The 23,585-nt window shown below is 42.9% G+C and overlaps 2 protein-coding genes across 17 annotated transcripts in view; both read right to left on the reverse strand.

Annotated features, from left to right (window-relative positions):
- Window positions 1-23,585, reverse strand: part of LOC138597933 (protocadherin gamma-C5-like) — a 456,071-nt gene that overhangs the window by 46,062 nt on the left and 386,424 nt on the right. For 2 of the 16 annotated variants that reach the window (XM_069669531.1, XM_069669523.1), the window contains exon 1: window positions 20,776-23,157. The exons of 11 other annotated variants lie outside the window; for them this stretch is intronic. In XM_069669531.1, coding sequence (XP_069525632.1) covers window positions 20,776-23,157 — 2,382 coding nt within the window. Of the gene's footprint in view, window positions 1-11,869; window positions 14,255-14,837; window positions 17,232-20,775; window positions 23,158-23,585 lie in introns of those variants that run through there. 3 more of the 16 variants (XM_069669528.1, XM_069669522.1, XM_069669534.1) reach the window with 2 other exon arrangements.
- On the reverse strand, window positions 17,470-20,317 carry LOC138598380 (protocadherin gamma-A1-like). Its single transcript, XM_069670164.1, has 2 exons — window positions 17,753-20,317; window positions 17,470-17,487 (listed from the first exon to the last, which is right to left on the reverse strand). The coding sequence occupies exons 1-2, from the start codon at window positions 20,132-20,134 to the stop codon at window positions 17,470-17,472; spliced, it is 2,400 nt and encodes a 799-aa protein (XP_069526265.1). The 5' UTR covers window positions 20,135-20,317.

Consider the following 23,585-nt stretch of genomic DNA (forward strand, 5'->3'; position numbering starts at 1 on the left):
GCTGGAGCTACTCTCTGAGAGGGAGTAGATCTCTTTGTACAGCTCTGGATTTCATTGGTGGGCAGCTTAAACGTATTTCCACCAATCGTGGCATCAGCAGTCTACAGAAGAGTGACGTAAAAGTATGATCCGTAGAAAATGATTCGGGTTGTCATTATATGAAATATCATTGTAGTACATCTCATAGAGTCCCTGCATCACCTGTAACATATTTAATTATTGTATATTTTAATCGTAAAACTATAAAGACATAAGTTAGGATGTCCTCTAGAAAACCATTAGAAGATAGACGAAATTGTGTTATACAAATAACTCAATGATCACATAATGATTAATATGTAATCACTCATATAATGCTTTGTGTTGATCCATCTATTCTCTTGGCTGTATGCACCTGCATTCATGCACATGCCTTTGTTGCTGGCAAGGCTCTTCGTTGCCTTCCTGTGGCCAGAGAAAGGAAATGCAGCCTACATACGTCATTACGGTTTCAAGCACCCACCAAGCCTCAGAGAAAATAATTCTGTCAGCAGCCAACGTGAAGTACCCGTATGGAGGTCTGTAGAGCAAATGGAAATGGAGGGGGGAGCACAGATGGAGGACAGGAGGGCGTTTGCTCCATTTTGCCTCTCTCTCTGTATCTCCCTTTTTAAACAAACACACACAGACCCTTACTTAATTTCGCAAAACAATTATTTGATCATATATATATAATTATATACGACACGGGCAGATTAGTCAGTGTTGACACTATTGTACTTAATACAAGTTTGGTTATCACTTACAATCAAATAATTCACATTCAATTATAAATCAAAAAACACTATAATCACGCCATATCCCTCCGCTGACGACAAGCAATATAGGCAGATCTATTTTTTATTATGATTCGAATTTTTTAAATGATAATTAAACTTTAAATGTGTAAATTCAATGTTGTAAATAGTTAAATAAAAAATCTTAACAACATGTATAAATTAATATCAAACTTTATTTATCTATGTGAAATAAACTAAATAAGTATGTGCTTTAGTGATATGCTCTAAATAGAAGTTGGCGACAGAGGGAGATGTAGAGAGGCAGTGTGAGACAGCAAGAGGGAGGGGGTGAGCACAGAGCTGCTTTCAGCACCACGCGAGTGGACAGCGCCACACAGGCGGCCAACTGCTGCTGCTGCAAGCTGCAGAGGCACACAGCCTCACAGGCTCAGAAGACAGCAGGCAGCCAGAGAAACACAAAACCTCATCCTCCTCTCTGTAATAATTACTGAATACATGGAATACATAATGGGTAGACTTAATTAAATTTGACTGCTACAGGTTATGAAATCATAGTTAGATACATATAGGATATATTGGTATGCTTACTTTTTACTTCTGTTTTTTATTATCAAGGAGAACCAATATGCAGAGATGTTAGATAATGACATTTTTGAGTTAAATGATAAATCAGCCCATCTCCATTAAAGTGGTAAATATTTTGATGCTATTTTAATACAAGACCAGAGAAGCTATTTTTAGGGCTGATATTTGCAGGCATCAAGAAACACACAGAGTTGGATGCTGATGCACATGGTTTAAAGCACACACACACACACACACACACACACACACACACACACACACACACACACACACACACACACACACACACACACACACACACATTTCATTCAAATGTAATATGTCTTGTATAATACCACATTGAACATGGTTATTGTCAGGTGTTAAGCTACAGCTTGCATGAAGCAAAACTGTTCCCTTTTTGACCCACACTAACTTTATATTTCCATCTGTCCATCCATTCATCTATGTTCTATACCCAATTATTCTGTGAAGGGTCAGGGGGTGCTACCCCTGAACGTACAGAACAGGAGGCAGGGTAAACAAACAAACAAGCATATTTACACTCACATAGTTGTTGGGGTATTTTCATACCACTAAAGAGGACCCAGCGAGTAAGTACAGGGAGGTGATGGTGGTAAACACTGTGGCACACCCTGTCATCATTCAGCCATTTCTCAATGAAAATGACTGGGCAGTTAATGCACACTTTCAGTTTGCACCCTAAACTGTAGCAGATTATGTGACACTGCATGTTAAGAAAAAGGAATCACATGTAGGGTGTACACATTTTAATACAAGGGGTCATCTATATAAATACTACCCAGCATACAGTGTGTGTTTTTTTAATTGCTACATTAGATGTTTGTGTGTTAAATCAGCTGTATGGTGTAAAGCTGGAGTATACAGTGTTGGTTTTACTGGGCATTATGTAAATACCTTTTCTAGTAATGTCTCACCTCAGTTACACATGAGAACAGTTGTATGTTGATTAGACAAAGCAAAAACTAATTCAGTTTATTAAAACAGTCCTGCACTAAACCCTTTAGGATTGTCATGTTCAGGTTTTGTTGGAGCTGTTTTATGGAGGGGTTCATTTCACTGTTTGTGTTTCTGTTGACTTGTTTTGTGTTATATTGATGACTTTTTGTTAGACTTTAAGTTTCAATAGGAGAAGGCTAAATAACAGAAATACCTCTGATATGTTAGAATACTATAGATACACACATAAACTTTGCATTTTTTCTGTATTGATATTTGTGTGATACTTTCTATACCCACTGCATTGCGATATTTTATTTAATGACTGCACTGTCATGCTTAATGAAGGACTATATAAAGTGGATGGTGGTCCAGAGCACCAAAACATAAGCTACAATCCAAGATACAGCACTGGACATTACAATCACTCCAACTTTGTGTTGGCATGAGTTACTTTAGCAGCTGGTATTGCCTGCTAATTCTTTCCTTAAACCGTATAAGCCTGTTAGTAGGCAGAGCTGTTTTATTCTGTGTCTTTCAGTCGCTCCCTGAAAAACAGGGTATGTACTAATAAGAGAGAATACTGATTTATATACTCTCTATAAAGATTAGTATTAAAATTGAATGTCCACTCATCTACAAAGATTTTAAATGTTGTTTCTGTCATAATGAGCTTAATTCAGTGTAACAGCCCCCTCAGAAAAAACACATCATATTATGAGCATTGAGCCACTCACACTGTCACACATGATCTGTTGCCAGCAAAGTGTCCATCAGTGACTCACTGAAGCAATAATCAGTGGTAATTGATGTCTTGTAAGTTATGTGAACGGATGTGTCACTTGCAGAAAATCTGATTAACTAAGTTGACTCATTGCCAGTGTGTGATGTTTGGCCACTGTGAAACATGTCACAGCTGAAGTTTGTGGTATGTTTGTGTTTGAATTCTGTTAGTGTATGATGATACTCAGTTTTTAGTGAATCAGTAATCAGTGCTGTTTGTAGAGTTATGAAGTTTGTACTTCTGTATGTGTTTGATGGTACTAGTGTGAAATGAAAACTATTTCTTACCTTATTTGGTGAGACAGGATTTATCATGAGTCAAGGAGGAAACAGGAACAGCAGCAGGCAACAAGGGGGGCACATGAAAGAGAAAAACAAGACAGAGAGGATGTCGGTTAGACTGGTGGTCTGCAGACACGGTCTGGCTTTGGGAAGTAGAGCAAACCAACATACTTACCATGTCGCTCAAGAAAAGAAGGGTTGTGATTTTGTGTGGAGATTCAGTATGAAATGTGTTCACAACTACAGTTGACCTTGTGTGCAAATGAACTTATCATGTTTGAAAATGTGGACACCAAATGCGTTGTCTGATCTGTATCTGTGTCAGCTTTCAGTTAGTATAATACAGATAACTGTAGACAGAATATAAAAGAAAAAATATTCTTGCTTTTTGCTCATCAGAAAACAGAAAAAACAAACATATGATACAGTAATTTTATGTAATATAACAAGATAAGAAATAGAGCTGCCGGTTCAAACAACTCTGAGCAGGGATAACTTTACTGATGAAAGAATGAACCAAGATGGGTGTGACTCCAGGTCACAAGTATATAAGTGCTTTACTAGTGTGTGTATGAGTTAGTGAGTGAGAGACAAATAGAGACAGAGGATAGAGCTTCAGGGAAACTTTGTTTACTTGTTTATAAGTGGGTTAATAACTATAATGAAACACAAAGAAATAATTGTGGAGGATAAATGAGGCTTTTCTTTAGTAACTAGAGAATTACAATACACAGTCTACAGTTGAAGGTCACTGTGGCTTTACCAAAAATATATCCAGTCCTGTTTGTGTGAATCATTTCAACAGCACCCCACTTATCATTTGTTATTTTAGATGTTTTCATTAAAAAGAAACTACAGCAATCACCTCACCCTTAAAAAAAAAGCATTAATACTTTGGAATGGTACAGCCACTTCAACCTGACCCTTAATACAAATACAGATATTGCTGAGGGAACTGAAGACTAATGAGACCCTGCTATAAGCAGCAATGTTTGAATCACAACAAAAATACTGCTCTGCACTGCTGCACAGAGCCACTACCCTCATAGCAACAGCAGGGGGCCTCAAGGCGATGGCCAGGGACACATCCATGTCTTATTAATGAGAGCCTTTGCCCTGTGTTTGTCACAGCTCATGTGAGGGTCTTTGTGGCAGCAAATTTAAGCTTCTTAGACAAAGCAAAGCAGCAACTGCTTTCTTACTGGACCTATTTGCTGCAGATTTAATTATACACTGTATGTTATAGACCATTTATGCACATGGACATATATGAAGTAATAACATGAGGTAAGTGGGTTGATCCAAAAGACACATAAATCCCAAACAAATCGGTCAACTGGGAAAGCAGGCAACAAGATAACGACAAAGGGAGTGCAAAAGCGTGCCATCCCTTATTTATGAAAACGAAAGAATATAATAAAAAGTGGTTAATCTAAGCCTTTAGTCTATACACTCATCATGGACAGGCGTGCTAGAAAAAGGAAGACAGCAAATAGGGCAGCATCCATCACAGCATCTATTAAAAGCAGCCATGATCACCCTCTCCCCCTCCTCTTTCTCCATCATCAGTCCCCCCCCTACCATGTCTGAGGATGCTGCACCCATTTGCCCAAAACAGGGGTGTCTCCTGTCCTCCGAGTATCAACAAATGCACGCAGCCATCACAGCTCAGAGGCTGTGTCTGCTGCTGACCCCCTGTGGCTGAATGAAAAATGGTACAATCCTGCCAGTGAGTCAGCTTGTTGCTATGGTAACACAACCCACCTCCCTTGCTTTGCCTGCATCCCACCCTGCTTCCTGTGAGCTGGCGATGGTGACAAAAAGAGAGATACAAAAACAACATGGAGGATGGAGGAGAGGAAGAGACACAATTCTCATATGGACACACATTTGTACATTGATGCTGCGTTGTTCAATCAAAGCACATGCTAATGGTCTGCTGGGTAATAAAGAATCTCTTGATAAAAGGCTGGCAAGCTGTACAAAGCAGATATTTCTCTTAGTCAAGAACGTGTCGACCCACAAAGGGATGAAATGAAAAGTTATGGCGTAAAATGGCTTTTTATAGACCGAACAAAATGTCCTTCACTGAGCAATCTCCCTCTCCCTTTCTCTCTGTCTCTTTCTCTCTCTGCAGCAGAGTGGTGCAGCTGGAGAGGGGGAGGGGAGGGATGCAGATAATGAGATCAGGAGGAAAAGGAAGCCTGTTAGAAACCAAGACTGACTGCTGAGCTATGGCCGTAGAGTTTTAACTACTATTTGACACAATGTGACTTCAATACTTGTGAAAATGGCAACAAGCCCAACACATTGTTTTAGGATGATATAATAACAAAGTGAGAATAATGTATGTCATAATGTAGCTACAATGTCATTATAAATATAACACATGGCATCACCTAGAAGGTAAGGCTCTCTCCTTCTGAATCACAACAACAGTAGTAAGGGAGGACATGTGTGCAATCCTTGCCAGAGAATAAGCCAATGAATTCCATACTTTAAGAACCGTGTCAGTAAAATAAATAAGTAAATAAGTCAAAGTGTGTCTGGATGTCTTAAAGGTACACTTGATTAAACTGTGCAAGTGCTAACAGGTATTCTCTTAAGGTTCTGTACGAATAAACACTTTGCACTAATCAGTTTTTGTCCCACCATCAGCCTAATGCAACAATAACATTCAGATCTGCACCTTGATAATCAACATATTTGCTAAGCAATGGATCAATAACTGTTACATGCTATTCCTTTCTGGCTCATCCAGATGAGAAAATGTAATCTTTACTCTCCAGTGAAAGACAAACAGGGTCAGCTGTAGAATGTGTTCTTGACACGGTGTTGACACTTGCTAGAGAGCAGCATGAGGGTAACGTTTAAGGACTCTCTCTCTAACTGGCCCTATCCGCTCAGAGTTTAAATGCACTCTTTTGTTTGAAGCAACATAACAACGGTCCCAGAAGGACAGGCAGCAGCACTCATCAGGTGGAGGGAGTGTATCAAACCTATGTATGCATCATACATATATTGTTGTGCCCTATGCCTGCACACTTGGAATTAGGTCATATCTCAAATTTCCAAAGATATCTGAGATACAAAATGAGGGGTTACAACTCAAACATTAACCACATCCCCAAACATACACACTGTGCAGTGTGTTGATGAACCCCATGGGCATACACATGTGCACCCAGCTGCTCACCAGACAGCCCGGCTGGGAAGGCAGGATACTTAAACAAGAGCTCGGGCCGGTGGGAACCAGGAGCTTCTACACGTGATTATAGTTTTGCGGTCGGTAACAAGTTTAGCAGACTGATGATAGGGGCTTCAAGGTGGGTTTCTGAAACAAGAGGGAGATAAAACAACAACACGCTGAAGGGGCACAGGATATAAAACAGGCTGAACCATTTAGCAGCTTTCAGTGAGCTTTGACCCCTACGGAGAACCTGGCCAAAATAATTTATGGTAGTCAGTAAAACCCTTCATGTCTAACAAACCTGAGAAAAGGAGACATAAAGGCTTAAAAAAAGTTGAAGCAGGTAAAGCAGACACAGATGTGGGCCGATAATGATGACAAACTGCTTCTTGCGGTTATGGGGGTTAACACAAATGACCTTTAAGCTTTGTAGTTTGTAAACTTTTAAACTGTGAAGTGTAGTAAACTATTTTCACATGCACACACCCTGAACATCATGAATATTTTACTGCTGAAACACACACCACCAAGAGCAACCAGCCCAGGCATATATATGATCCAATGCTTCCTCTCATGCTGTATAAAACTGAGCAGATTTAACTGCATTTAGGCATCACTCAAGTGTGTGTTATGTTTAAGCCAACAGATACACACATGCCTTCTCCTCCTGCATCAGGCATCAATATAATAACTGGCTTATTTGTGTCTAATCAACAACAATCACTTTCAGTTTAAAAACATCATCCTGCTTTCATATTATGTAAACGCTCCCGGGTGGAGACTCTTTCAGGAGGTAGCAAACCTGCTGTTACTGTATGAGCATTTTACATGAAGCATTGCGGACTGCTGGATTTGAACTCATATAGGTCAGAGCTCCTCTGTCATTAAATATTTCCGTTGGTACACATTCAACCTCTGTCCTGATTTCTGACATCCCCTTGGTGTTTGTTATATAATTCATTTCTACCTCCCTCCCTTTCTACCTCTTGTATTCCATTCGTTCACATGTGTAAAATATCTCTCAGTGTGTGTTTCCTCCACAAAGCAGTCACTGTAACTGTCTCACATGTAACACTTCTCTGAGCTCTCTTATCTTAGCAGACAAAGAGGGCTGCAGATCAAAATGGCTGCCGTGCATCAGTAACACGAATGCTGCACAGGGATGGTGGAGACTGTGCCGGTTACCACGTGCCTCTTCTCTTCCCCTCCCCCGCTGCCTCTCTCTGCCTCTCCATCACGCTGCTTTTCACCCTCGTTCTCAATCTTCCCACCAGCAGCAGTGAGCGTACCCTCGTCCCCTCTGCCACAATTTAAACCTCTTAAGTCATATCATAGCGTCACACTTTGCATTTTTTTTAGTAATTTGCATCCCTTTCCTTAGTTGTTCTGGTTGCTTCATCCATCCCTGCTTCATTTCTGTGTGTATGTAGCCTGATGCCTGTGGCTGCAGCATGTTATGAAGTAACTAGGTCACTCAAAAGTAGTGCACTGCGTGGTTGTGTGATTCTCAGCGGGGGAAATCTGTAATGCTTTAGCAGGGATGAAGCCCAGAATTTGTCTTGCATTATATCTTGTGTATAATAAAGTCAGATTGTCACAGTGGAAAGGGATCTAATAATTGGTAAATGAACATAATCATACTTATTTTGTGTGCACATTACATCATCTCTCAAAGAACATAACATCAAATAATTGAATAGAGATAAAAATAGAGCAAAAATATGTCAAAACATCAAGATGAATGTGGCGTCATGAAGTAAAAACAACATGGGAGAGCTGTCAAAGATCATCACCCCCAGCATCCACGTCCCACCTGCATCTCTCCTCTCTTTCTATCCTGCAGAATCTTTAAACTTTCATCTTTAAAGCCTTAGCTGTGGCCAAGAAAACCACATTACAGGACAACATTATCCATAAACCAGTGACTCAATCTGTTAGAAGACCGCAAAAACCTAGACAAGCTCACATGGACACAAAGGGACAATCTGATCAGCACACAGAGTCTCCTTTCTTACAGTTCATGCAGAGCTGATTTCTCTCCACAGTACCTCAAGCAATCACATCTTCCCAACCCCAATATGATAATCAACAATATGCTGACTCCACTCTGCCCATCAAGAATTGTGTGTATAACTTTGTGTTTCAGAGGATGTTCTGTAAACATTGTCGGCTTATAAACAACAGTGTTGGAGTGTGTGCAGTATGTACTGTATATGTAGAACACTGATAGATTTATTTCGAATGCTGAGTGGAACAGTGACTATAAACACATGTTGACAACTTTTGGTTAAATAATAAATGGTTTGAAACAGTGTGAGCTTCAGTAAATGCTTAGAGTTGATGTAGAAACCGACCTATCCATATGATGAGTGAGCAGTGCCTAAACAGATCTGCAGTACGAGGTAAAAACAAAAACATACAAATACATTAAAATATGGTAACAAGGGTTTAATGAAGCAAGACAGAGGCTGATCTCACCTCTGTAAGCATATTCTCTGACTCTGTTTTATGCCTCGGCACTGTCCTGGTGGCACTATGGTCAACACTCAGAGTGCTTTGACTGAAGGGTCTGGAACATTTAATATCACTCTTCCGGGAGTCAGTAGTTCCGTACACCTCATAACTGAATGCCGGCTTCAACGTACCGGTACCTCCCACGTCTGCGTAAAGGGGCGGGTAATACGGAATAACAGGGAGATTCCCATTGGATTTATAAAACAGGCGCTCACGTCTCCACCTGTAGATTTTCACTGATATAATAACCACTAAACACGTGATGAAGAGGAAGGACACTACAGCCAGAGCCAGCACTAAGTAAAAAGTCAGGTTGTCATTGTACTCCTTGTCGTGTGTAAAGTCAGTGAACTCCGACAGCACTTCAGGGAAGCTGTCCGCCACCGCCACGTTAACAATGACTGTAGCTGAACGAGAGGGCTGCCCGTTGTCCTCCACTATAACAGTCAGTCTTTGTTTCACAGCATCTTTATCAGTCACTTGGCGGATAGTTCTTATTTCTCCATTCTGTAAGCCCACTTCAAACAGCGCCCTGTCTGTGGCTTTCTGCAGTTTATAGGAGAGCCAGGCATTCTGTCCAGAGTCCACATCAACAGCCACCACTTTAGTCACCAGATAGCCCACGTCTGCTGCACGAGGCACCATCTCAGCCACCACAGAGCCACCAGTCAGGACTGGGTACAGGACCTGAGGAGGGTTGTCGTTCTGGTCCTGGATCAAGATTTTCACAGTCACATTGCTGCTGAGCGGAGGGGAGCCTCCATCCTGCGCTTTGACGCGGATTTGGAACTCTTTTGTTTGCTCATAGTCGAAGGAACGCACAGCAAGTATCTCTCCACTCTCTGCATTCACTGAAAAATAAGCGGAGGCTGACATCCCATTCAGTTGGCTATCCTCAAGGAAGTAAGAAACACGCGCATTGTTACCGGAGTCTTTGTCACTGGCTTTAACAGAGAGTAGTGACATGCCAGGTGAATTATTTTCAGTGACAAAAGCGGTCATTAATGGTTGTGGGAACATTGGGGCGTGGTCGTTGACGTCTGATATTCGTAAATTAATAGTCTTGTTTGTAGAAAAAGAAGGGGAACCCTCATCCTTTGCTGTTATTGTTATATTATATTCTGGCACTGTTTCACGGTCTAACTCATCGTCAGATATCAGGCTATAAAAATTAGTCGATGATGACTTGATTTTGAAAGGTAAATGTGAGCTAATAAAACAGGTAACTTGTCCATTTTTACCAGAGTCCAGGTCTTTGACGTTGAGCATTGCTATAACAGTTTCCGGAGCCGCATCCTCTGGTATGGGGTTGGAGAGGGAGATTATGCTTATAACAGGTGCATTATCATTAAGGTCGGTCACCTCGACAAGCACCTTGCTCGTGTCCGTCAACCCGCCTTTGTCTGTAGCTTCGATATCAATCTCATATTGTTTAGCTTTTTCATAATCCAATACACCAATTACGCTCACTTCCCCGGTACGAGGATCCATATTAAACAGGGAGGATGCACTGTCTGTATGCTGGGAGAACGAATAAACAACCTCCTCGTTTGCTCCTTTATCATTATCAGTGGCGCTGGCTTTTAAGATAACAGTGCCTCTAGACGCGTTTTCAAGAACTGTTACTCTGTAAACAGACTGACTGAATACTGGCGCATTGTCATTTGCATCCAAAACAACCACATTTATTTTGACAGCACCTGATTTCTGAGGATTACCACCGTCAAATGCTGTCAGAGTTAATTTGTGCTCCTCTTGTTTCTCTCTATCGAGCGACGTGTGAAGAACCATTTCAATATATTTTGTTCCATCAGGCCGACTAATAATATTCAGTTTGAAATGATCTGCAGGGTTGAGCTTGTACGTTTGGATTGTGTTTTGTGCCACATCGGGATCTCTGGCGCTCTCAAGCGCATAGCGAGCCCCCTGTGAGGCAGATTCACTAACCTGGAAACTATATTCCTTTTTCGGGAAAAACGGAGCATTGTCATTAATATCTGTAATTTCTACATCAATTCGATGTAACTCCATCGGATTTTCTAGGATGATTTGGAAATGAAGAGAGCAGGGAGACACTTGCTCGCACAATTCCTCTCTGTCTATTCTTTTTGCCACAACCAATGTTCCCTTTTCTGCATTCAGACCGATGTACTCACTGCCATCCTCGGTAAATATCCTAGCTCGCCCAGATTTCAGCCGTTTAACATCCAAGCCTAGGTCCTGGATTATATTCCCGACAACCGAGCCCGTAGCCATCTCCTCAGGTATAGAATAACGGACCTGCCCAAGTGCGATTTCTGCGACACAAATGCAGAGAAGCAGCGGCCACCATGACAATGTTTTACTCGGCGTACACAAAAGAACAGCCATCATGATGAAAGCCTTCGTAAAATCCAAACAGAAAAAACAAAGACCACCGTTTCAAAATACGACCAAATATTTGATCACGAGCTCATTGCTGCGCGGTTGCCTTTGTCAGGCGATAGCTCTGATTAAAACAGAGCTAACGCGTCAGGCAGACGAGGGAGGACTTCACTCAGGAAAAGGGCCATTTTTTTAACACTCACTAACCAACAGCGGCACTTAGAGACGTAAAAAGAAACTGCAGAAATACAGATTGAGACGATATTACAAGAAGGATGGATGGATGGATGGATGGATGGTTAGATAGATAGATAGATAGATATAGTGTGTATTAGAGTTATAGAAAGTGTCTCTGTCCATGGTGCTGAACATTAGAAATGACCGTGGTTTTCCTTCTACTGGAAATTCTAACCTCTAGAGGAGAGTCTGGCTCATCCAGGATGCTCTTCTCACTCTGTATCCGCTGCATCGTCCCTGTAGAACTGGGGTCCATTATCAGCACGTTCTGACTACCAGCTCTGCCGAACTTACAGTCACTCTTTCTGGAGTCAGTCGTCCTGCACACCTCGTAATTGTACACGTGCTGGAGAGTCCCTGTCCCCAAAGTGTCTGAGTAACGTGGTGGATAATATGGAATCACAGGGAGACTGGAGTGATACAGGACGCGAGACTGTCTCCACCTGTAGATTTTCACTGATATAATAACCACTAAACACGTGATGAAGAGGAAGGACACTACAGCCAGAGCCAGCACTAAGTAAAAAGTCAGGTTGTCATTGTACTCCTTGTCGTGTGTAAAGTCAGTGAACTCCGACAGCACTTCAGGGAAGCTGTCCGCCACCGCCACGTTAACAATGACTGTAGCTGAACGAGAGGGCTGCCCGTTGTCCTCCACTATAACAGTCAGTCTTTGTTTCACAGCATCTTTATCAGTCACTTGGCGGATAGTTCTTATTTCTCCATTCTGTAAGCCCACTTCAAACAGCGCCCTGTCTGTGGCTTTCTGCAGTTTATAGGAGAGCCAGGCATTCTGTCCAGAGTCCACATCAACAGCCACCACTTTAGTCACCAGATAGCCCACATCTGCTGCACGAGGCACCATCTCAGCCACCACAGAGCCACCAGTCAGGACTGGGTACAGGACCTGAGGGGGGTTGTCGTTCTGGTCCTGGATCACTATTTTCACACTCACGTTGCTACTGAGTGGAGGGGAGCCTCCATCCTGCGCTTTGACGCGGAACTGGAAGTCTTTGATCTGCTCGTAGTCAAAAGAGCGCACTGCATGGATGACTCCACTATCAGCACTAACGGACACATATGAGGAGACTGGCACTCCGTTAACAGAGGAGTCCTCCAGAATGTAAGAAACACGGGCATTCTGGTTCCAGTCAGCGTCTCTGGCTTTCACTGTGAATATAGAGAGGCCTGGTGTGTTGTTTTCTACAATGTAGGCCTCATATGAGCTCCTCTCAAAGACAGGCGCGTTGTCATTCACATCAGAGATCTGTAAGGTGAGAGTGACGCTGCTGGAAAGCGAGGGCACTCCCTCATCAGAGCACGTCACTGTGATGTTATACTCAGAGGCTCTCTCTCGGTCTAAACCACTGTCTGTCATTAAACTATAGAAATCACTGGTTGTAGACTTCATCGCAAAAGGAATATTATCATTAATGCTACACTGGACTTTGCCGTTTTCACCCGAGTCTGCGTCCTCAATATTTATCATCGTCACTACAGTATCTGCCTTGGCATCTTCTGATATTATGTTTGATTTTGACATGATATGTATATCGGGTTTATTGTCATTCATGTCAATGACGTCGATGACCACTTTACAGGAGTCAACCAGTCCTCCATCATCACTGGCCCGAATATTTATCTGAAATGTTCGAGCTTTTTCATAGTCAACATTTCCTTTTAGCCGGATTTCCCCACTTTCATCATTGACCTCAAATAGGCCACGTGCATGATCTACAATATTTGAAATTGTGTAAGTTGTTCTACCGTTAGATCCGTGATCTGCATCCGTAGCTGTAACTGTAGCCACAACTGTTCCTACTTGGGCGTTTTCTTTTATAGAGGCTTTATAAATAGGCTGCGTAAAAACAGGAGCATTATCATTAGCGTCTAAAACAGTGATCAGAATCTGCATTGTTCCTGTCATCTGCGGCTCTCCCCCATCCACCGCCGTCAGAACTAAAGAAACGTGTTCATTTTTTTCTCTGTCGAGAGGTTTCTCTAACACCATTTCGACGTTTTTCGTCCCATCTGCTTGGTCATATAATTTAACAACAAAATTGTCTGTTGGTTCCAGTTTATATGTTTGCAATCCATTTGAGCCTACATCAGGGTCAACTGCCCGTTCTAGTATGAATTTAGCCCCACGAACAGCGGATTCACTAATTTTAAATTTGACGTCGTTCTTTTCAAAGGATGGAGGGTTATCATTAACATCTGTGATTTCAACAGTAACACTGTAAAATTCCATCGGATTCTCTAATATAATCTGAAAATGCAAAGCGCAAGGCGTCGTTTGTCCACACAGCGCTTCTCTGTCTATCCTCTCTTTGATGAGGAGGACTCCTCTGTCGTTGTTCAGCTCAATATATCCTTCACTGTCTCGAGTAAAAATCCGAGCCTTACCCGATTTTAGTCGTTTTACATCTAAGCCAAAATCCCTTGCCATATTGCCCACCAGAGAACCTTTAGGCATTTCCTCAGGAATGGAGTAGCTGACTTGCCCGAGCACCGAGCTGAGAGAGAGGACCGAGAAAAACAACAGTACTCGCCCTCTCATTGTTCTGTCCGGCGTAATTCCAGTGAGAACCATGTATGTTCTCTGAATATTTGCTCACGGATTTTTGTTGTTACTGCCGGGTATAAAGCATATTCCCAACACGAAAAAAGATTTCCGGTTCTGTATCCTCGGTTAATTCCGAACAGTGTGCCTCGCTTGAGTCTCTTTCTCTATCTAAAATAAAGACATGGTGGGAGGTACAATACGTCTGCGGTAAATCTATTACAGACTGGCCAACAGCGGCACTGTGAGTTCATAAAGTAAAATTGCATGTCAGTTGTGAAAATCACATTGGTTTGCTTTAGATAAGATTAAAAAACAGTTAAAAAAATCGCTTCTCCTGTGAATAACTGGTGCCACAGCCACTTAATGAATAAACTAGAGTGAGTCCAAATGGAGAGCAATGGGTGCAAATGTTTGACAAATGGTATCCCGCATCTATAATAGCCAATTTAAAAAGAGACACTGGGGGTGGAATAAGAAAAGTACATAGTGAAACATTGCGCTCTCCAAGGTGCTGAAAATAAGAGTAATGCTATTCAAATTGTGATTCAAACACAACAGACAGCTAGTGAAGTCTAACCTCTAGAGGAGAGTCTGGTTCGTCCAGGATGCTCTTCTCACTCTGTATCCGCTGCATCGTCCCTGTAGAACTGGGGTCCATTATCAGCACGTTCTGACTACCAGCTCTGCCGAACTTACAGTCACTCTTTCTGGAGTCAGTCGTCCTGCACACCTCGTAATTGTACACGTGCTGGAGAGTCCCTGTCCCCAAAGTGTCTGAGTAACGTGGTGGATAATATGGAATCACAGGGAGACTGGAGTGATACATGATGCGAGACTGTCTCCACCTGTAGATTTTCACTGATATGATAACCACTAAACACGTGATGAAGAGGAAGGACACTACAGCCAGAGCCAGCACTAAGTAAAAAGTCAGGTTGTCATTGTACTCCTTGTCGTGTGTAAAGTCAGTGAACTCCGACAGCACTTCAGGGAAGCTGTCCGCCACCGCCACGTTAACAATGACTGTAGCTGAACGAGAGGGCTGCCCGTTGTCCTCCACTATAACAGTCAGTCTTTGTTTCACAGCATCTTTATCAGTCACTTGGCGGATCGTTCTTATTTCTCCATTCTGTAAGCCCACTTCAAACAGCGCCCTGTCTGTGGCTTTCTGCAGTTTATAAGAGAGCCAGGCATTCTGTCCAGAGTCCACATCAACAGCCACCACTTTAGTCACCAGATAGCCCACATCTGCTGCACGAGGCACCATCTCAGCCACCACAGAGCCACCAGTCAGGACTGGGTACAGGACCTGAGGGGGGTTGTCGTTCTGGTCCTGGATCAGGATTTTAACACTCACGTTGCTGCTGAGTGGAGGGGAGCCTCCATCCTGCGCTTTGACGCGGAACTGGAAGTCTTTGATCTGCTCGTAGTCAAAAGAGCGCACTGCATGGATGACTCCACTATCAGCACTAACGGACACATATGAGGAGACTGGCACTCCGTTAACAGAAGAGTCCTCCAGGATGTAAGAAACACGGGCATTCTGGTTCCAGTCAGCGTCTCTGGCTTTCACTGTGAATATAGAGAGGCCTGGTGTGTTGTTTTCTACAATGTAGGCCTCATATGAGCTCCTCTCAAAGACAGGCGCGTTGTCATTCACATCAGAGATCTGTAAGGTGAGAGTGACGCTGCTGGAGAGGGAGGGCACTCCCTCATCAGAGCACGTCACTGTGATGTTATATTCAGAGGCTCTCTCTCGGTCTAAGTCACTGTCTGTCACTAAACTATAGAAATTATTTGATGTTGATTTCAATACGAAAGGAATATTATCATTTATAAAACACTGAACTTTACCATTCTCACCTGAGTCTGGATCTTGGATATTTATCATTGTAACGACTGTGTTGGGGTTTGCACTCTCTGATATAATAGCTGATTTAGACATGATTTTAATCGTTGGTTCATTGTCATTTATATCAACGACATCGACCATCACTTTACAAGAATCAGATAGTCCCCCTTTATCCATTGCGCGTACATTGATCTGAAAATTCTTTTTCTTTTCATAGTCCAGGCGACCAATTAACTTAACCTCGCCATTTTCCTCATTTACTTCAAACATGTGTCTGACGTCATCTAAAGTGTTTGTGATTGAATACGTTATTTTACCATTTAAACCATGATCAGCATCTGACGCACTCACAGTGGTCACAATCGTGCCTTTTGCAGCATTTTCAGCGACAGTGCCTTTGTATATCGGCTGTGTAAAAACAGGTGCATTGTCGTTCGCATCTAACACTGTGATGTGAATCTGCATTGTTCCTGACATCTGGGGCTCTCCTCCATCTACAGCCGTCAAAGCCAAAGAAATGAACTCATCTTTCTCTCTGTCCAGAGGTTTTTGTAAGACCATTTCCACGTTCTTTGTGCCATCAGCTTGGTTGTGCAGTTTAAGTAAAAAATTATCACTGGGCTTTAGTACGTAACTCTGGAGACTATTTGTACCGACATCTAAATCTACAGCTCTTTCTAATACAAACTTCGCCCCAACAACTGCAGACTCGCTCATTATGAATTTAATTTCGTTTTTATCAAAGGTTGGTGCATTATCGTTGATGTCCGTAATTTCCACTGTGACACTATAAAATTCCATAGGATTCTCTAACACAATCTGAAAATGCACCGCGCACGGCGTCGTATCACCACATAACGCCTCTCTGTCTATTCTCTCTTTGATTAGCAGGACTCCTCTTTCCCTGTTCAGCTCGATGTACTCTGTGCTGTCACCAGAATAAACACGAGCGTTACCCAACCTCAGTCGTTTAACGTCTAAACCAAGATCATGAGCTATATTACCGACCAAAGAGCCCTTTGCCATTTCCTCCGGAACAGAGTAGGTAACCTGCCCGGAGACTGAGCTTAGAGAGAGCACCGAGAAAAACAACAGTACTTGCCGTCTCATTGTTTGAAATTATATCGGGAAAAAGAACCAGCAATCCCGTACAGATCCGTCGGAAAGAAGGTCAAGCATTCAGCCACAATATGAAGAGAAAACAGTCCTCGATTTTGAATAAAAAGAACGATAGTTGCGCCCCGTCGTCTATATCCGCTCCTCTACCGAAGACAATGCGATCTGCGCCTGCCCTTTCTCTCTAATACATCGAAATGAAGAGGCGGTACTGCTGTAAATATACTACAACTGCAACAGACTAGGCAACAGCGGCCCACTGAGTTCAGAAAGCGAAATTGCAGAAAATGTGACGTGAGAGGGAAGAGGAGGAAGAGAAAGGAAAATAACTTTAAAAGGAATTAAATTGCACTATTATGTTGGCTCTTTTCTATATGTCACACTGAATAGGACAAATATATAAATGCTTTGTGTTGCTCTCCAAGGTGCTGAAAAAGAAAAGCCCAAACAAAATTACCCAAAATATGGCGCATTTGGTTAAAACGTTTCGTGATGACAAGTTTTAGGGAGGGCACAATTCTAACCTCTAGAGGAGAGTCTGGTTCGTCCAGGATGCTCTTCTCACTCTGTATCCGCTGCATCGTCCCTGTAGAACTGGGGTCCATTATCAGCACGTTCTGACTACCAGCTCTGCCGAACTTACAGTCACTCTTTCTGAAGTCAGTCGTCCTGCACACCTCGTAATTGTACACGTGCTGGAGAGTCCCTGTCCCCAAAGTGTCTGAGTAACGTGGTGGATAATATGGAATCACAGGGAGACTGGAGTGATACAGGACGCGAGACTGTCTCCACCTGTAGATTTTCACTGATATAATAACCACTAAACACGTGATGAAGAGGAAGGACACTACAGCCAGAGCCAGCACTAAGTAAAAAGTCAGGTTGTCATTGTACTCCTTGTCGTGTGTAAAGTCAGTGAACTCCGACAGCACTTCAGGGAAGCTGTCCGCCACCGCCACGTTAACAATGACTGTAACTGAACGAGAGGGCTGCCCGTTGTCCTCCACTATAACAGTCAGTCTTTGTTTCACAGCATCTTTATCAGTCACTTGGCGGATCGTTCTTATTTCTCCATTCTGTAAGCCCACTTCAAACAGCGCCCTGTCTGTGGCTTTCTGCAGTTTATAGGAGAGCCAGGCATTCTGTCCAGAGTCCACATCAACAGCCACCACTTTAGTCACCAGGTAGCCCACATCTGCTGCACGAGGCACCATCTCAGCCACCACAGAGCCACCAGTCAGGACTGGGTACAGGACCTGAGGGGGGTTGTCGTTCTGGTCCTGGATCAGGATTTTAACACTCACGTTGCTGCTGAGTGGAGGGGAGCCTCCATCCTGCGCTTTGACGCGGAACTGGAAGTCTTTGATCTGCTCGTAGTCAAAAGAGCGCACTGCATGGATGACTCCACTATCAGCACTAACGGACACATATGAGGAGACTGGCACTCCGTTAACAGAGGAGTCCTCCAGGATGTAAGAAACACGGGCATTCTGGTTCCAGTCAGCGTCCCTGGCTCTCACTGTGAATATAGAGAGGCCTGGTGTGTTGTTTTCTACAATGTAGGCCTCATATGAGCTCCTCTCAAAGACAGGCGCGTTGTCATTCACATCAGAGATCTGTAAGGTGAGAGTGACGCTGCTGGAGAGGGAGGGCACTCCCTCATCAGAGCACGTCACTGTGATATTATACTCAGAAGCTGCCTCTCTGTCTAATTCACTATCTGTCACGATACTATAGAAATTACTGGATGAAGGCGAAATTGTAAAAGGTATATTTGTATTTATTACACATCGGACCTTCCCGTTTTCTTCAGAATCACGATCGTTTACACTCATTACAGCTACCACCGTGCTTGAACTCGAATCCTCGCCTATAGAATTAGATGATGAGATCATATTTATGACGGGAGTGTTGTCATTAATATCGCCTACATCAATGATCACTTTGCTAGATTCAGATAAACCTCCTCGGTCAACCGCCTCTATATCAATCTCGTACTTTTTGGCTTTTTCATAATCAATAGGCCCATTTAACACGAGATCGCCATCTTCGGTAATGTGGAATAATTTTGAAATGCTGCTCATGCTATTCCCGATCACGTAGCTAACCTCCCCGTTGGAGCCTTTGTCTGCATCAGAGGCACTTACTTTGGTTATGCGTGTCCCCGTGGGCGAGTTTTCCTTTACATTTGCTTTGTAAACGTTGTGCGTAAAAACAGGAGAGTTATCATTAGCGTCTAACACAGTAATATGGATCTGCATAGTCCCAGACCTCTGCGGCTCTCCTCCATCTACAGCTGTTAACAATAATGATGCAAACTCCTGTTTCTCTCTGTCTAAAGGTTTCTGTAAAATCATTTCGACCTTTTTTCCACCATCAGACTGGCTGTGCAATTTTAGCATAAAATGAACATTTGGCTTCAGTGTATAGCTCTGAAGACCATTCAGTCCTATATCAGGGTCTATTGCTTTCTCAAGCATAAATTTGGAGCCGACTACCGCAGACTCGCTTATTTCAAACCTCCTCTCTTCTTTTTCGAACATGGGAGCGCTGTCATTAATGTCTGTGATTTCGACTGTAATCGGGAAGATTTCTATTGGGTTTTCTAAGGCAATCTGAAAATGCAAAGCGCAAGGCGTTGTCTGACCACAGAGAGCTTCGCGGTCTATTCTCTGACTGATAACGAGGAGCCCCTTTTCCTTGTTCAGCTGAATGTATTCTGCACTGTCTCCCGTGTGGATGCGAGCTTTACCCGCTTGCAGCCGTCGAACGTCTAAACCTAAATCTTGTGCTATGTTACCAACTAATGAGCCTTTTGCCATTTCCTCAGGAATAGAGTAGCTGACCTGGCCGAGCACTGAACTGAGACAGAGGACCGAGAAAAACAACAGTACTTGCCGTCTCATTGTTCTCACAGGATCACCCGTCGAATCAAGCTAACGTGTTCTCCCCTCCTTTGTGAAAAAGTCTTCCGATTGAAATACAAAATGCAGATGGATCTGTTAAATCAACGGTTCATGAGGAAATTATTCCAAGTTGATATTCCGGGCATGTTGTTGCATCCACCAACGACTGTGCGTAATGATTCGGAGTCCTTCTCTCTTGTGAGAGGAGAGGGGATGTCCTAGTATATAAATATAAACTGAAACACGAAGACGCTGGTAGACAGCGGCCCACTGAGTTCACAACACGAAACTACACTACTTAAATAAAGAAATACTGTTACCTCTGTTGATGCACCTGTGGTTGCTGTATAAACCACAGCCCAAAGAACTATAACTGCACTAGTTTAATGGCAAAATAGTGCTTAATAGCTCAATATTTTCCTCAGTAGACTCTTAATAAACGTTGGCAAAATACAAATGCAACCATCTTTAGTGTAAACAAAGAAGAACAACATTTAAAGGTGAAAAAAGAAGAGGGAAAACGAGGGACAAGTTTTCGCTGTCCAAGGTGCTGAAACGGAATGTGCCGCAAACGACAACAATGAAAATGAAATACAATTTAAAAAATACCAGTTTGATTATCAGAAATGTAACATGCTAACCTCTAAAGGAGAGTCTGGCTCATCCAGGATGCTCTTCTCACTCTGTATCCGCTGCATCGTCCCTGTAGAACTGGGGTCCATTATCAGCACATTCTGACTACCAGCTCTGCCGAACTTACAGTCACTCTTTCTGGAGTCAGTCGTCCTGCACACCTCGTAGTTGTACACGTGCTGGAGAGTCCCTGTCCCCAAAGTGTCTGAGTAACGTGGTGGATAATATGGAATCACAGGGAGACTGGAGTGATACAGGACGCGAGACTGTCTCCACCTGTAGATTTTCACTGATATAATAACCACTAAACACGTGATGAAGAGGAAGGACACTACAGCCAAAGCCAGCACTAAGTAAAAAGTCAGGTTGTCATTGTACTCCTTGTCGTGTGTAAAGTCAGTGAACTCCGACAGCACTTCAGGGAAGCTGTCCGCCACCGCCACGTTAACAATGACTGTAGCTGAACGAGAGGGCGTCCCGTTGTCCTCCACTATAACAGTCAGTCTTTGTTTCACAGCATCTTTATCAGTCACTTGGCGGATAGTTCTTATTTCTCCATTCTGTAAGCCCACTTCAAACAGCGCCCTGTCTGTGGCTTTCTGCAGTTTATAGGAGAGCCAGGCATTCTGTCCAGAGTCCACATCAACAGCCACCACTTTAGTCACCAGATAGCCCACATCTGCTGCACGAGGCACCATCTCAGCCACCACAGAGCCACCAGTCAGGACTGGGTACAGGACCTGAGGGGGGTTGTCGTTCTGGTCCTGGATCAGGATTTTAACACTCACGTTGCTGCTGAGTGGAGGGGAGCCTCCATCCTGCGCTTTGACGCGGAACTGGAAGTCTTTGATCTGCTCGTAGTCAAAAGAGCGCACTGCATGGATGACTCCACTATCAGCACTAACGGACACATATGAGGAGACTGGCACTCCGTTAACAGAGGAGTCCTCCAGGATGTAAGAAACACGGGCATTCTGGTTCCAGTCAGCGTCTCTGGCTTTCACTGTGAATATAGAGAGGCCTGGTGTGTTGTTTTCTACAATGTAGGCCTCATATGAGCTCCTCTCAAAGACAGGCGCGTTGTCATTCACATCAGAGATCTGTAAGGTGAGAGTGACGCTGCTGGAGAGGGAGGGCACTCCCTCATCAGAGCACGTCACTGTGATGTTATACTCAGAGGCTCTCTCTCGGTCTAAATCGCTGTCTGTCACTAAACTATAGAAATTATTTGACGTAAATTTAATTTCAAATGGTATATTTTCATTGATCACACACTGGACTTTGCCATTTGTGTCAGAATCAGGGTCATTTACACTCATTAAAGCTATGACAGTTTTGAGGGCTGAATCCTCTGGTACCGAGCCTGATGTTGAGATCATATTTACAATAGGGCTGTTATCATTCACGTCAATTACATCGATTATTATCTTACTCGAATCCGAGAGTCCGCCTAGATCAATCGCCTCTATATCAATGTGATAATTTCTTTCTTTTTCATAGTCTATTGGACCATCTAGTATCACTTCCCCTTCACTATTTATGTGAAATAGCTTTGAAACAGTGTCCATGCTATTCCCGATGACGTAGGTCACCTCTCCATTTGAACCTTTGTCTGCATCAGAAGCACTGACCTTAGTGACAAGTGTTCCTATTGCGGAGTTTTCTGTAATGCTTGCTTTGTAAACGGGTTTACTAAAAACAGGTGCATTGTCGTTGACATCCAGTACAGTTACATGAATCTGCATCGTTCCAGACATTTGTGGTTCGCCTCCATCCTCCGCCTTCAAAACTAAAGATATGTGTTCTTGCTTCTCTCGGTCCAACGGCTTCTGTAAAATCATTTCAACCTTTTTGCTTCCATCAGACTGAGAGTGCAATTTGAGCATAAAATTGTCACTCGGCTTTAAATTGTATCTCTGAAGACCATTCATTCCGATATCAGGGTCCATCGCTTTCTCAAGCATGAATTTAGAGCCGATGACGGCTGATTCGCTGATTTCAAACCTCCTCTCCTCCTTTTGGAACACTGGAGCATTGTCATTGATATCAGTAATTTCTACAGTAACTGGAAACAATTCCAATGGGTTTTCTAACGTTATTTGGAAATGCAAAGCACAAGGCGTTGTCTGTCTGCAGAGGGCTTCGCGGTCTATTTTTTCTTTAATGAGGAGGACTCCTCTTTCTCTATTCAGCTCGATATACTGAACACTGTCTCCCGTATAAATACGAGCTTTACCAGATTTAAGCCGTTTGACGTCCAACCCTAAATCTTGTGCTATGTTACCGACCAAAGAGCCTCTTGCCATTTCTTCGGGAATAGAGTAGCTGACCTGCCCGATCACACACCCGAGGCAGAAGATGGAGATCAACAACAGTACTTGCCGTTTCATTGTTCTGTCTGATTCCTCTGTCGCACCACTGCTACCGTTATTTATTCCGTTAGAAAAGTGAGATTCCGTCACGTAAATGTTACAATTCGAAGAAAAATGTGCTTCTAATCCACATATTCAAAGTAAAGATCCAGCTTGAGATGTCCGCGGATACTATAGTATGATCACCGAAGTGGGCATTCTGCGTGTGTGACTGTGCCTCTGCACGACGCCAGAATGTAGACTGTGAGAAACTGTTACAAAAGCCATTCCTAGCTGCAACATATTGGGCAACAGCGGCCCGATGAGTTCAAATTGTGAAAGTACAGAAGAACAAATGCATGAATGCCAAATATTTGAAATGAATAATTTAGAAAAGAGGATAAAAGAATAACAAATAACCTACTCAATCTGCAAAATAAATACGTGTACAAATAAATTATAAAATT

Source organism: Semicossyphus pulcher, unplaced genomic scaffold (genome assembly GCF_022749685.1).
Source record: "Semicossyphus pulcher isolate SPU_LCO1_2020_fin unplaced genomic scaffold, fSemPul1.0.p SCAF_2, whole genome shotgun sequence".
Classification (NCBI taxonomy): Eukaryota; Metazoa; Chordata; class Actinopteri; order Labriformes; family Labridae; genus Semicossyphus; species Semicossyphus pulcher.

Excerpts from the sequence above, each read along its gene's own strand:
- LOC138598380 (XM_069670164.1), bottom strand. The coding sequence starts at position 20,134 with ATGAGACGGCAAGTACTGTTGTTTTTCTCGGTCCTCTGTCTCAGTTCA.